The sequence below is a fragment of the Musca autumnalis genome, unplaced genomic scaffold, assembly GCF_047663935.1.
Source record: "Musca autumnalis isolate F117 unplaced genomic scaffold, ASM4766393v1 scaffold_1, whole genome shotgun sequence".
NCBI lineage: Eukaryota > Metazoa > Arthropoda > Insecta > Diptera > Muscidae > Musca > Musca autumnalis.
Window position 1 is genome coordinate 277,434,011 of NW_027411644.1, and position 16,246 is coordinate 277,450,256.

General features: G+C 38.1%; 1 protein-coding gene across 10 annotated transcripts in view; it reads left to right on the forward strand.

Moving 5' to 3' along the window:
- side (motor axon guidance molcule sidestep) overlaps positions 1–16,246 on the forward strand; it is a 704,399-nt gene that overhangs the window by 490,913 nt on the left and 197,240 nt on the right. For all 10 annotated transcript variants that reach the window (XM_073961267.1, XM_073961269.1, XM_073961268.1 and 7 more), the window contains exon 10: positions 9,728–9,864. In XM_073961267.1, coding sequence (XP_073817368.1) covers positions 9,728–9,864 — 137 coding nt within the window. The remainder of the gene's footprint in view (positions 1–9,727; positions 9,865–16,246) is intronic.

A 16,246-nucleotide genomic window follows, 5' to 3' on the forward strand; every position in this document is an offset into this window, starting at 1 on the left:
GGTCTCCAATTGATGTTCTGTAATTTAAGGACCTCCATTTATAGATGGAAAGCCTTCTATACAGAATTAACTGTTTACTTACTTACTAACTTAGCTGGCCAATTACAGAACATTTGTTCTATAGGCCGAACTAAGAAAAGATATCCATTTCTCTCTGTCTATTGCTTCTCTTTCTGGAATACCGCGCCTTGTCATCTCTTCATCCACTTGTTTGCACCATCTATTCTTTGGCCTGCCAATTCTGCGTGCACCGCCAAGCGGCTTATATTTATGGACCTTTTTAGCGGCTTCATCATCGCTCATTCTTATGATATGGCCTAGCCAACGCAATCGTTGCATCTCAATACGTTTAACTATATTGATGTCGTTGTATATATCAGATACAGCTCGTGGTTCATGCGATGTCGATATTCACCGTCAACGCAGATTGGTCCGTAGATCTTTCGAAGAATTTTTCTCTCAAACACGCCAAGCACTGCCTTACCTGCTTGCGCAAGTACCCAGGGTTCGGAACCATACATCAGCACGGGTAGTATCAGTGTTTTGTAAAGCGTTATTTTTGTTTGACGAGTTGTGGCTTTGTTTTTAAAGTGCTTACTAAAGCCAAAGTGACATCTGTTGGCCAATACAATTCTTCTTTTTATTTCAAAACTGATGTCGTTTGTTGTGTTTACGGCGGTGCCGAGGTAGGCGAAGTCTTTTACTACCTCAAAATTATAGGAACCAACGTCAACAGTTGGCCCGATCTCTATGGACGCATTGCGCGTCGACACCATCAACTTAGTCTTCTCACCGTTTACCGCCAGACCCACTTTAGCAGATTCTCCTTCGACCTTCATAACGGTATCGGTTACTTATTTTACTGATCGTCCCATGATGTCTATATCATCAGCATAAGCAAGTAACATGTGGCTATTGGTGTAGATTGTGCCACTTCTTTTGACGTTTGCCTCCCGAATAATCTTTTCCAGCAGGATGTTGAAGAGATCACACGAGAGGCTGTCTCCTTGCCTGAAACCTCTTTTGGTACAAAATTCTTCGGAGAGGTTCTCTCCTATTTTAACTGAGGATCGAGTGTCAGTTAAAGTCATTGTGCAAAGCCGAATGAGCTTTGCGGGGATACCAAATTCAGACATGGACTGGGATACCTTTGAACGTAGTGGGCTGTCGAGGCTGCTTTATAATCGACAAAAAGGTGGTAGGTGTCGATCTGCATCTCTTGGGTCTTCTTCAGGATTTGCCGCAAGGTAAATATGTGGTCAATGGTGGACTTGCCAGGTCTAAAGCCGCATTGGTATGGCCCAATTATCTCGTTGAGAATAGGTTTAGTCGTTCGCACAATATCCCTGACACGATCTTGTAGGCAATCGGGAGTAGACTTATGCCCCTATAGTAAGAGCATACATTCTTATCTACTTTCTTATGGAAAATTTTCTACAAGATTGATCTGTATGGTATTCTGTATCGCCCCTTATAAAACAATGTCATGACTGCAAATTCCCAACTTACATATCTAAAAAATGGTACAACCTTGGAAAAGTTTTATAAGCCAGTCTTGTAGAGAATTTCCACAGCTTTAAGATTTTCTCAGATTCCATGTCGATAAGACTTGCCGCATTCAAGCAAAATAGCGAAACTCTAACATAAAAACTAAAAATGTAACCTGAGCTTCTTTATCTCAAACATGGTATAACCTGGGAACAAATCATAAAGGTCATTTCTCTGGAGAATTTTCACAGCTACAGCATTTTCTTTAGCACCATTTCGATAGGACTTGCGGTTTCCAAGCAAAATCATGAAAACCTAAAAACACCTAAAAATGTGAATTTAGACCGCGTTTTATTTAAAAATCCCTACCGCGATTTTTTCTTGTTTTTGGAATTTTCTCATCAATGAACATTGCTGTTTTAGAATTCACAAAAACTTTCCCTGTGTAAGCGGTTTTCATTAAAAGTTAGTTAAGGCGCACCCTTCATGACATTGTTTTATAAGGGGGCGATACAGTCAGCACATGGTCCCAATTTGAACTTCTATATCTCAAAAATTGTAAAAACTACGAAACCACCGTAAAGGTCAATCATGTAGAGAATTTTGATAGCTACAACATCGTTGGTTAGTCCCATTCTGACAGGACTTGCGGTTTCCAAGAAAAATTGTGAAAACATAAACAACCCCTAAAAATGTCAACTTGAATCGCGATTTATTAAAAATGCGCTCCGGCGATTTTTTTTTTTTTGGTTTTTTGATTTTTCTCATCTTTGAACATTGTAGTTTCAGAATTTGCAAAAACTTCCCAGGTGCAAGCACCTTCCATTTAAATTTCTTTCAAAAGCACCGTGGATAGTTGCTCCAACCTATCTATTTTAGAACTAAATCGAAGCAGGTTATGAATTCAAAGCATCTTAGTCCCGTACACAAAATATGTCAATGAAATTACTAGGCCATATTATTTCGGCTTCACAGCTGGCAAATCCACATTTTATTCCATTTATGCCAAATCCTGTGTCCCGCAGTCGAAAAGCTGATCGCTTTCCAAATATTGACTGAATAAAATGTAGATTAAAAAGCGTAATGGAGATTATAAAAAATCCGACCAATTTTCTCCCATGCGTAAAATGGCAACATTGATAGCTTTATTGAAGCTGCCTTTACTAATAGTTCAGACAATAGAAAATCAGTGTAAAGGAAGAGTAGAAGTAGATGTGTTACAGCATGAGATGTTAGTAATACATCTAACATAGTCATCCACATAGATAACTATGTATATATTGACATGTCTATTACAATAAAATTGGCAATCAATTTATTTATTCGCTAAGCTAAACTCCCTCATTTTCATGGTCTCCATGGAGAACATTGAGAATTGCCTGATGACATTCACCCCATCACCACACAACGCCATTCAATTGCCATTTCTGTTTAATAATCATTGGCTTGGTCCGCACTTCAGTAATTACGGGGTAATTTATGGAAAATATACAATTTCCTATTTGCTTTTATTGGAATTCAGTTGGAAAATGTGCGTGTTTAAGCTCTTTTATGAGTACTTGAAATGTATTTGGCCTTTGCTTTGGTCCATTTTGTCAATGGGCTATAGTCGTCTCCAATATACAATCTATCGAAAGACAATGACATTTATTTGGTTATAGTCTATTAAATATGGTATTGGAATAAGGATAGAGGAATGCGTGAAGGCTGAGAGGTTGTGTGGGGTGAACACATACATATTGCTCAAGTAGAATTAACCATTTACTTTAAGTTAAGGATGACTAGTTGAGGTGTCTAACTACATACATACCCTAAAAATTGGTTGTGATTCTGTTGTTGGTTCATTTAGTTCGTAGCATAATAGTTGGCATATTTCTTACTTCCATTTTTGTGGCATTGTTGTTTGTACTGTCTGTCTGCCTGACCACCATTGGAATATTTTCCCCCATTTCACTTTGTAAAGTACTTCGATTTGTTAGAGAGCGATCAAATAGAGACCTCTAGACCCAATAGCAAGCAACAGCAGCGAAGCATTTTAATAATTCACCAAACGCGTCAGCAGTTTTTCTTTGTGTTCTTTACGCACACACCGACACGCGGACAAGAAACAAGCCACATAATGGACCATTGTAGCAATTTAGGAAAATTCTTCTTCCATGAGTAGTGAAGTGATGTAAATGCTATTCCAAAGACGAAGAAGATTGACCAAGAACATTTTCCTAGGTATTCCATCCAGATAAATGGATGGATGGATGAATATACTTTGGCTGTGTGATGAAACGAAAGCATACACAAGTTGCTTTCTTTTTGCTTCGGCTACTTGAAATAGAGGTGTACTGTGGTGTATGGAAAAGCAAGCATAAAATGAAATGACTGAATGTTAACAAAACCGTAACTAATGGCTTAGAATAGCTGAAATAACCACTCAGTATTCAGTCAAATACTGAGAAAAGCAATCTAATTGTAGTGATGCAAACCGAAACTGAACAATTTTTTTTCTGGACATAAATAAGTACATATTTCTTGTTTTTTTTTTTTTTTTTTTTATCAATCCCAAAAAAGACTGCTTAATATATTGGAAGGATACAGTGGGGAAAGTGCTGGTTTCTTGGAAAATTTTTATAAAAAGGACAAAAAGTTTTATTAATATTTCAGTAGCGTCGCTAACAAGCGACACGCGCAGAAATTATCTCTACGTATATTGAAGATAATAGGAAAAAACATTACAATGTGAAGTAACATCAGGGTCTTGTAGCTATTTAACTAAACAACGAAGCAAGAGCAAATCTGCCTTTGCTTCACAATCTAGATGCAAGAGTAGTAGGAGTAAAATAAAGGAAACTTTCCCACAAACCTACCTCTCTATACCACTAGTCAATGGTCCAGTTCTGGTCAATTGATTGAAGTAAAGAACATCCTCGCTGTTAACATCAAAATCTTGATTCGAAATACGGGTATCCTCAAAAACAAACCTTAAAATTAATGTTAGTGTTCTGTCTTCTGCTCAATGTTATTTTCGATCTGGAAAGTAATTGATGAATTATTGATAATGCTCCGATTTTAAACCGTAACATTGGTTTTTTCGTAGGCTAGGGTAAATTCAGTCCCATCCGAAATGTCAATAAGGACCCACTTACTTACTTAGTTAGCTGGCCCTTTACAGAACATTTATTCAATAGACCGAACTAAGAAAAGATCTCCAATTCTCTCTGTTTCGTGCTTCGCTTTTTGAAATACCGCGCCTTGTCATCTCTTCATCCACTTGTTGCGCCATCTATTCTTTGGCCTGCCAATTCTGCGTGCACCGCCTGGTGGCTCGAATTTATACGCCTTTTTAGCGGGTTCATCATCGGTCATTCTTGTTATATGGCCTAGCCAACGCAATCGCTGCATCTCGATGCGTTTAACTATATTGATGTCGTTGTATAGCAGATACAGCTCGTGGTTCATACGACGTCGATATTCACCGTCAACGCAAATCGGTCCGTAGATCTTTCGAAGAATTTTTCTCTCAAACACGCCAAGCACTGCCTTATCTGCTTGCGCAAGTACCCAGGGTTCGGAACCATACATCAGCACGGGTATTATCAGCGTTTTGTAAAGCGTTATTTTTGTTTGACGAGTTGTGGCTTTGTTCTTAAAGTGCTTACTTAAGCCAAAGTGGCATCTGTTGGCCAATACAATTCTTCTTTTTATTTCACAACTGATGTCGTTTGTTGTGATTACGGCGGTGCCGAGGTATACAAAGTCTTTTACTACCTCAAAGTTATAGGAACCAACAGTTGGTCCGATCTCAATGGACGCATTGCGCGTCGACAACATCGGACCCACTTTAACAGATTCTCCTTCGACCTTCACAAAGGTATCGGTTACTTCTTTTACTGATCGTCCCATGATGTCTATATCATCAGCATAAGCAAGTAACATGTGGCTATTGGTGTAGATTGTGCCACTTCTTTTGACGTTTGCCTCTCGAATAACCTTTTCCAGCAGGATGTTGAAGAGATCACACGAGAGGCTGTCTCCTTGCCTGAAACCTCTTTTGGTACAAAACTCTTCGGAGAGGTTCTTTCCTATTTTAACTGAAGATCTTGTGTCAGTTAGGGTCATTTTACAAAGCCGAATGAGCTTTGCGGGGATAACAAATTCAGAGATTGCTTGGAATACTTTTGCACGTAGCGGGCTGTCGAAGGCGGCTTTATAATCGACAAAAAGGTGGTATGTGTCGATCTGCATCTCTTGGGTCTTCCCCAGGATTTGCCGCAGGGTAAATATCTGGTCAATGGTGGACTTGCCAGGTCTAAAGCTGCATTGGTATGGACCAATTATTTCGTTGACCATAGGCTTTAGTCGTTCGCACAATATCCCTGACACTATCTTATAGGCGATAGGGAGAACACTTATGCCCCTATAGTTGGAGCATAAAGTCTTATCTCCTTTCTTATTGACGGGACATAGGATGCTCAGGTTGCAATCGTCGGGTACGCGTTCTTTCTGCCAGATGGAGCTAACTAGCTGATGCATACAACTTATCAGCGTGTCGCCTTCGATTTTAAACAGCTCGGCTAGTAGGCCATCAGCACCTGCTGCCTTATTATTCTTTAGCCGGTTGATTGCTGTCTTTACCTCATCTTGGCCGGGTGGTATACATTAAATACCATCTTCTGGGATTGGATCTGTGGATCACTTCGCTACTATTGGATACCAACAGTTTGGAAAATGTTCTTTCCATATCCTTAGCACACTATCTGTATCAGTTACCAGATTACCTTGCCGGTCTTTACAGGAGGATGTGCCAGTTCCAAAGCCATCAGTTTGATGTTTCACTCTTTGGTAGAATTTTAGGACTTCATTCTGGCTCCTGTACATCTCGATTTGTTCACACTCCCGCTTTTCCATCTCTCTCTTTTTCCTGCGGAAAAGACGTTTCTCCCCTCTCCTTTTCTCCCTGTATCTCTCTCGTGCGCTACGCGTTGCTACTGATTGTAAAGTAGTCCTATATGCCGCATTTTTCTCTTCGGTAGCAGCACGACACTCCTGGTCATACCATGGATTCCTTGGTGGTGGTCTCTGGTATCGAAGTACTGATTTTGCGGCTGTTTGCATGGAGTGGGCAATGTTTTGCCATTGTTATCGGGACGAGGAGTGCTTTGATTAAGCAGTTGGGCCAGTTGAGTGGAATATGCTGTGGCTATCTGTTGTGATTGCAGCTTACCGATATCCAACTTCCGTGTTGTGTCTGTTCGCACTTTGTTTGCTACGTTTAATCTGGTACGTACCTTTGCTGCAACAAGGTAGTGGTCCGAGCCTATGTTTCCACCTCGGAACGATCGTACATCCAACACGCTTGATGCATGTCTTCCATCTATCACAACGTGATCAATTTGATTTCTTGTTCTTTGATCTGGCGACAGCCAGGTGCCCTTATGAATATCGAGATGCTTAAATCTGGTACTGCTAACTACCATGTTTCTTGCAGCTGCAAAGTCTATCAGCCTCATACCATTGTCAGATGTTTCACTGTGGAGACTGAATTTCCCGATTGTTGGGCAAAACATATTCTCCTTTCCAATTTTGGCATTAAAATCGCCTAGTATACTTTTAATGTCATGCGCAGGGCAACGGCTTCTAAGCTGATGTTGAAGAATTTTGTTTTTAATCGAATTGCAGCGAGTCTTTCATTCACTGAGGTGAAGCTGGAGACCAGATGTTTTAACCTCCGACCAACTACACATCCGCAACCAAACTTATGCTTGTGTCATGGCAGCTATAACACAGTGCGTCATACTGATTTTTTCTGAGAGATTGTTGTTTTTGTAATTATTGGACTAACCACGATAGTGAGACGACGAGACCATTCAGAAGAAAACGAGAACAAAGTTTTGAGCAGTTACCAAACAAGAGAGGAAATATGAGAGCAAATAGTGGAATATAGGGAAAAGTAGGAAAATGATTTTGCATCTCATGAAAATCTTACATATTTTTGAAAAATATTGGCTTTCGGATGGAAATAAGAAACTGCAAATGTATCTTATGTGAGGTACCTGTACAGTATGAAAAAACTACATCACGATCGAAAATATGTAAAAATTCTTGAAATATTTTTTTTCTGTGTATAGTTTCAGACCCGAAGAATGTTTGGACAAAATCTGTTTCATCTAATTTGGAGTCAATTTCGCCCCGTCTGTCGCATTAAACGATTTGATGAAAACTTTGCACCTCGTAATATTTTGTCAAAACTTACATTAAGTTCGATGATGGGCCATATTGGTCCACTCCTTTGGACTTCTTCTTAAAGAAGTTCATCACGATTTGCTAAAAAGTTGCACACAATAATTCTCGAAATGAATAACCGAATTGGTCAAAACTTTATTCACCGCAATATTTCTTCTAAGCATAGATCAGGTTCGAATATATACTACATCAGTTAATTTCCCCAAACTGCGGTTTTAGGACATAACTCGAATCGTTTTAACGGTAATTTTTTTCGAAGGAAGTCCATATGTTCTAAGATAATACCTCAAATGCTTCAAATACCCTAAAAATAAATAAATTACGAATTGAGTTGTCTTCCAAGCGTATAACAATGTCTTCCAAGCGTATAACACTTCAGGTACATCCTTCACAAAAGTTCACAAATTCCGTTTAGTTGCAGTTTAAGGACAGCTTGAAGATCATTTTGAAGGTTCCCAGTTCTAGTATAGCTCTCATAAAATGGACCTACCGTTTTTTGGTATTTTTATAATTTTTGACACATTTTTTTACAAACTATCTGTAAATCGACATTTGAGATTCTCAGTGGTCACAGAACGTCTTCACTAAAAATTGTTAACATACACCTGGGAAGTTTTTTCGGATTCTCAAACTACAAAAGAAAGAAAGAAAAATCAAAAAACAAAAAATATCGGCGGAGCGCTTTTTAAATAAATCGCTGTTAAAGTTCACATTTGTAGGGTTTGCTTAGATTTTCAAGATTTTGGAAACCGTAAGTCCTATCGAAATGGGGTGAGAGAAACTATTGTAGAATCTATTGCTTAGATTTTCAAGATTTTGGAAACCGTAAGTCCTATCGAAATGGGGTGAGAAAAACTATTGTAGCTGTGAAAATTCTCTACAATATTGCCCTTTATGATTATTTCGTATGTTTTGCCATTTTTGAGATATAAGATTTCAAATTTGGACAATATACTGACTGTATCGCCTCCTTATAAAACAATTTCCCAATTTAAACTTTTATACCTCAAAAATGGTACAACCTAGGACAAAATTTCGGAAACCAATCATGTAGAGAATTTTCACAGCTATAAGATTTTCTTTAGTCCCATTTCGAAAAGACTTGCAGTTTTCAAGCAAACCGTGAAAACCTAAAAAAATCTAAAAATGTAACCTGAGTTTCTATATCTCAAAAATGGTAAAGCCAAGGAGCAGCTCAATCTTATAAAGAATTTTCACAGCTACAACATTTTCTCTAGCCCCATTTCGGTAGGACTTGTGGTTTCCAAGCAAAATCGTGAAAACCTAAAAAATCCCTGAACTTTGATCGCGATTTATTTAAAAAGCAGTCTGGTAATTTTTTGTTTTGTTTTTTCTCATCTATGAACATTCTAGCTCCTTTCATTTAAAGTTGTTTCAAGAGCACCGTGCCCATGTTACGATACCTTCGATTTTAGGTATTTTGAGAATTGTTGCTAAATTTTTTGACCGAACAGTTCATGTTGCAAATGTATTCCGATTGAGCCCTTTGGGTACGAAATCACTTAAATTATATAGAAATCAGTCTAACATAAATACCCTTTGACATCAGTATATTTCCATTTTTATTGGTAGGGAGCCTTTTTTGGGTTACTTCCATGGTCTAAAGAAAGATAAGACGTTTTAAAAATCAAAATCTTTAGTTGCTAATGTTTTTATTTTCTTGTGCCCACTGTGCCATTTCCACACTCTTTAATTTATTCTACCACTAGTTTTATCTGACTAGCCTTAGTTATGTCCTAGCTTAGTTAAAGGTGTACCTTATAAAAACACACCCATATACACCACACACTTGTAGTAGAAGGTGCCCATCTTAAAGCAATTTCAATTTATTATTAAGCTTTTTATGATTCAATTTGTGAAAGCTCATTAAATTTGTACGGCTTTCAATTGCCCAATTTATTTCCCTTTTTTCCCCGCCCCTCCTTTACTTACCCCGGATGATGCCTATTTTATTTACTTCTACTTTACATTACTTCTCTTTCAGATCCTCCAACTGTTTCGGTACATTTGGCCAATGAAGATCCAAGTCGTGTTGTTACCAGAGCTGAAGGACAAAATGTTACATTCAAATGTCGTGCCGATGCCCGGCCACCCGTAACATCATATTCATGGTTTAAAAATGTAAGTAGCGAATGCCGCAATTTTCCTCCGCTTAATAGCTTAAATTTCTTAAAGGGATTGTTTTAATGGTAATTGCAAAAGAAGCTGATGTGACCGAGTAGCGAACACCCAGCGCGAATAAATATTTTATGTTGCCGGGCGAGGGGTCACAGTTGTATAGAATAAAAAAACGAAACAGAACAGAAAACTTCTTGTTCAATATTAGTTAATTTGCAATGCAGTCACATTTAATAAGGATGTTATATTTTAGTTTTGTTATTCGTTTTATGTTTTTTTGCGTTTTTTTCTTCTTTATTGAACATTGTCCAGAAGTTGTGTTATGGCTGTCCTTTGAAAAAGGCATTTTAATGCCCTCGAGGCTGACATTTATCTCGTTAAGTCGCAATATGTTGCCACCACATTATCGCCGTTTGAAAAGTTCATATTTCTATACCTCCTCCAGCCTCCACCTCCACCTTTGAAAATTGCTGCATTTATATCATTTGAGCCTGGCAACTGAAATGGTTTTCTTTTTCTTTCAGCTTTGTGTGTTATATGAGATTTTTAGTTGACGCAATCTGTTTTAAACGGATTTAATGCTCTACACAGGTCAGGTCATGCCTTGGCTAGGCCAACACACAAAGTAAAGCTGGCAAGCAAAAAGAGGAAACCCCATTTTCCAACATTTGCCGTCATACTGTTGCTTATGGCCAAAACGACAACGCACTCTTATTTAAAAGCATTTGTTGCTTAGAGCCGAAGCCCAAGAGTTCAGTTAAGAAGCAGCGGCAATATGAATTCTTTGCCAGTCAGCTGTGTTCCATATCATCACCGTTATCCTTGACTTGATTCTTTTTATTATCAATTCTATGGACATTATACTCACTCATTCGCTCACTCACTAACTCACTACAACTACCAATGACTATGCCTAGTTATTACCCCCAGGGACTAACTAGCGGTCAAAAGCGACATTTGCCCCACACAGCCAACTGGCCGGCTTTCTTTTCCCTCATTTTTTTCTATAGAAAATATGTGATGAAGGGGGGAAGTTGTATACAAGGAGGGTAGGAAGTCTCATATATGTGGAATCTGTTACACATTGTCTCTTGGACACATTATTTGAAAACTTATTTGGCACTTAGCCTAGTTTTGCCCCACTGTCTATCTTCTATTTGCTATAACAACTGGAATTATATGACAGATTAGGACAATTGCCAATAAAATTCTGTCGCCACTTTAAAGGTAACCATGAAGAAAAAAAAGAAAATAATTTCTGATTAGTAATGGTGTTCAGCTAACGTTGTGTTGCAGAGCACGAGAATGGCAATGACGATAATATACTGTGTGCCGTAATACACGTTCTAATTACTCTGGCTATTGAGTCCTTGATAGAAAATCCAAAAAACAGAAATCCTGCCAATATGTCGTGTTAGTGTGGAAATGGAGGGGAGTTTTTTTCTTCAATTTTCCATGAAGGGAAAAATTTATTAAAAAAATATGAAACTTAAATGTTGCTGGGGTTCATGGCTGCTTTGTACAAAGGAGGTGAAGGGTTAAAAACTCAAACCAGGCAATATAGATCCAATCCACAGAGCCTAGTTTCGTGCTCACCAGCCATTTTACTTGATAACAGGATAAATACTTGTATGTCGACTAGGCCGGGGCGATTTGAAAACCTTAATGGGCCCTTCGCGTTTCTGATTCCTGGGATTGAACTGAGCAAAAAAGTCTACTGGACCATATGTCTACCGCGAAAATCGAGCCTCCCGATTTTGACTAAGTTTTTTATTGGCGTTTTTTGGATATTTTGGCATATAACTGCCAAACCATTGAGATTTGCGACCCAACACAAAGGCCAAAATTGTAGCCAACACAATGGACACCAACGCGATAGAATTTTGTAACAGAACGCTTGAATATTTTTCTGGGCAACTTTTTTAGCACAGTGTCATTTATCGACAAATGCGCACTTTATCAAGGCCAAAACTCCCTGAAGGAGCATTCCAATAATTTCGCGATGTACTAGAGAGTTCTTAATTATTGTGTTGGCTACAATTGTGTCCTTTATGTTGGGTCGCAAGTCTCAATGGTTTGGCAGTTATATGCCAAAATATCCTAAAACGCCAATAAAAAACTTAAAGTCAAAATCGGGAGGCTTGATTTTCGCGGTAGACATATGGTCCAGTAGACTTTTTTGCTCAGTTTAATACCAGGAATCAGAAACGCGAAGGGCCCGTTAAGGTTTTTTCCTTCCACACAAATCGCCCCCGCCTAATGTCGACACATATTGGCCCCATATAGCACTATGAAAAACTGGTTTAATGAATACAATCGTGGCCGACACTCGCTAAAAACGAAAGTCGTGAGGGTAGTCGAAAAACTGCCGTTGTGCAGAACAAATTAAGCCTTGCGTGAACGGATAATGTTATATACCGTGAGATAGAGGCATCCTTGGTCATTTATTCCACCAACTACCATTTGATATTGCATGAACACATGGCCGCAAAAATTTATGCTTCTCGTTAGATCCGACAAACGATGTTTATAAGATCGTCATAGATGACGATTTTTGGATCTTTGCGTATGAGCCCGAAACAAAACAGAAATTGACCGTGGTGAACTTCAAGGTGAACCAAATCCAACGAAATTTGTTTTTGGAAGAAGCACTTCGAAGCAAATGGTCGCCTGTTTCTTCGGCTAAACTGACCATGTGGCTACTATGTGGTTTGAGGAAGGTAGGAGTATCTCACCGCTAAAAATGTTGATGGTCTGGTGAGGGATTGAATCACAGCCCTTGTGTCTGCACAACGGGAAAATATTGAAAGAGGAACCGAAGGAGTTTCCTTCTTGGGGATTGATATTCGTTTTAGAATGTTTCAACCAGCCAGCCACTCATATTAATTGCTGATGGAAGGGTTTTAGATCTTCGTCAGGGTGAATGGAAACTTTAAACAGCACTTAAACAAAGCTATTGAATTTTTTTGGCGATAGCCGACGGTGAGGGACTGCATAGTTCATCTCCAAACTGGATCTAAAGCTGGAAAAAATATTACGATATACCAAGTTCGGATCAAGTTCGTTACTCCATTCAAAAGTAACAGCTTTCTTTGTTTGTTGGACATAGAATATTTGCGTTCCAACTTTCGGGTAAGTGTTGTTCCTATGGCACAGGACGCCTGAACAAACTTTAAATGGGAAGTTTTTACGGATTCTGAAACTACAAAGTTCATGGATGAGAAAAGAAAACAGCAAAAAATAGCCAGAGCGCTTATTAAACCGGAAACCGCTTGTCATATCAAAATGGAACTAAAGAAAATGTTGTAGCAGTTAAAAATGTTCTACAAGATTGTTCTTTATGATATTTTCGTAGGTTTTTACCATTTTTGAGATATAGAAGTTCAAATCGGAGCAATGCAGTCTTTGGTGCTTTAACTTCTTCAGGAAGACCACTGAGACTACTGGTCTTCATAAAAAAGGCCGCAGGTATTCATAAAGAAGACCACAGAACCTTAAAAAAAACCACAGGACTTCCTATGGAACACCACACATGTTGATATGGCTGACCAAAGGCATATATGTATATAGAAGACCACAAGCCTTCATATAAAAGACCACAGGCCTTCATATAGAAGACCACAGGTTTTCAAATAGAAGACTAAAGGCCTTCATATAGAAAACCACAGGTCTTCATATAGAAGACCCCATTTCTTCATACAGAAGACACAGGTCTTTACATAGAATGGCACAGGATATTACATAGAAGACCACAGGTTTTCATATAGAAGACCACAGGTCTTCATATGGAAGACCACAGGTCTTCATATAGAAGACCGCAGGTCTTCATATAGAAGACGCAGGTCTTCATATAGAAGACCACAGGTCTTCATATAGAAGACCACAGGCCTTCATATAGAAGACCACAGGCCTTCATATAGAAGACCACAGGTCTTCATAGAGAAGACCACAGGTCTTCATATAGAAGACCACAGGTCTTCATATAGAAGACCACAGGTCTTCATATAGAAGACCACAGGTCTTCATATAGAAGACCACAGGTCTTCATATAGAAGACCACAGGTCTTCATATAGAAGACCACAGGTCTTCGTACAGAAGACTCCAGGTCTTCGTTTAGAAGACCACAGGTCTTCGTTTAGAAGACCACAGGTCTTCCTATAGAAGACCACAGGTCTTCCTATAGAAGACAACAGGTCTTCGTTGAGAAGACCACAGGTCTTCGTTTAGAAGACCACAGGTCTTCGTTTAGAAGACCACAGGTCTAAGTCACGTAATGTCTAGCAGGACGATTTACAGGCGCATAGTTAGTAATATATACAAATATATGGTAATGTAGACGTTGCTTTCGATCGGGACATGGACGCAGATAGGACTGATATTGAAGGATTAGGACTTTATCCTAACTATAACTAATCTTTCATCATCTTGGAAGACTGGTGACGTTGTGTTTTCTTACACGTTCCTACAAGTGAGGTCGTCTTCAGTTCTACACAATATCCGTTGAGCTAAAAATTGGATCAGTCTACATTTAATGAACTGAGAAAAATGTGAATTTTTCCTTCTAATGTCCATGAAAATTAATTTTGTTTATTTTCTTATATTTCCTTCTGCAGAAAAAATCGTATTACCCCAATTAATTTTACTTGTAGATATACGACAATTTTGAATTTTACTACCAATTTTCTGTAGTTACATTAAGTATTTCTCAAATAACAAAAAACAATTCTATAATTTTTTAATAAAAAACTACAAACTTTTCTAGAGGATAGATACCCTTTGGTTGACGAAGAAAAAGAACAAACTTCATTGTTTAATTCACTTAACAACAAGGATTTTTGTTCATTTTTGTTAAAGTGGTGCGTACCAAGCGAGAACTTTGTTTTGTCCACAGTAAATGAAATTGTTGACTCGTACGAACGAACAAGAATCCATATTGATGTTGAGGTAATGCAGTGCAGATGGAAAATACATTTACTAACCAAACATGTAACCAATCTTGCCTCAATGATGCAGTTGTGCTTGGAATAAACTATAAACCAAGATTCCTAGTCGTTGCTGTTCTTCTCTTTTGCCGGTCGTAAGCAAAAAAGCTATAAGTTAAAATGTTGCAAGAATTCTGCTTGAGATACATTTTAATGGTGGAAAATGGGAATCAAGTCGAATGGGACGGACCACCTACTGTTTTTAAAACACACACACGCACATATCCATACACCCAAACGGAATGCATTTAATCCGGTAAAGAATAATAAGCCATACATGGCAAGCCATTTGTAGGAGGTAGATGGGTACATTGGGGATATAAAAAATAGGTACGCAGTATGATGTAAAGAATATATTAGTAAAAACTAACATTTTTGGTCGTTTCAATGGGAAAAAAATCCAGCATCAAAATCGATTTCAAAGGTGCATTTGATTCACAATTTTGTAAATATAAACAAACAATTGGTAGACGGTTGTTCGGTGGTATTTATCGAACTTCTCCATATTGAAAAATTCTATGTACCAAATTATTTTAAGAGTACATAAATGAGTTCTCTCACTAAATAGTTTCTCTACAACGAAATTTATTTACAAGTTGAAACTTCTTCGTCCCATGCAGCTACGTTATTGTGAAATTCGACTGTATTTGGTATTTGCCAAAAAAAGTTATAACCCTAGTGTGCATTGTTTTTTTATGCGTGTATATATTTATGTATTTTTATATCTGCAACATTGGCTTTTGCTGTTATTGCCTATTATTGTTTGTTTGTGTAACGAAAGCAGAAGTTTATTTTCTTTTACTTGGGCATTGTTGCTGCCTGCCACCCATCAACAACAGCCAACAAAACCTTGGTAAGAATGAGGAGGAGGACATGAAATAACGGAAGTAAGTGCTCACATATCCGTTTTTAATCTCATTCGTTAAAATATTGAAAGTAAACTAGCAAGTAAAAGAAGGAGAAATTCACATACATTACACATTTACACATGTAACATATACACACACATATTCACACTCTTTCTCAATAATCTGTTGTAAATCAGCGATAGGCAACATATTTTTCTATTACATAATTTTTTGGGGGTGTCATTGTGTGAGTGCATGCTTTTTCAATTAGTTGAATTGTGTGTGTGGAGAGAAAACCGTTTACTCATAGCACGTGTGCGCTCTCTTGCCTGACGCTGTTGTAAATACAAAAAACCAATAGGAAACAAAACTAAAAAAAATAATTCATCATCTTTATAGGAGTTTTACGAAGTAAATTATGATTTTTAAGCTCCGCTCTTGGCTTCTTTCCGATATCTTACATTTTGTGATAAACTTCCCCCAATTTGCTGGTGCATAAAATAAGCCACAATGTAATCATAGCTTCTTTGGGGCTAGATTACATTAAGAAAGAA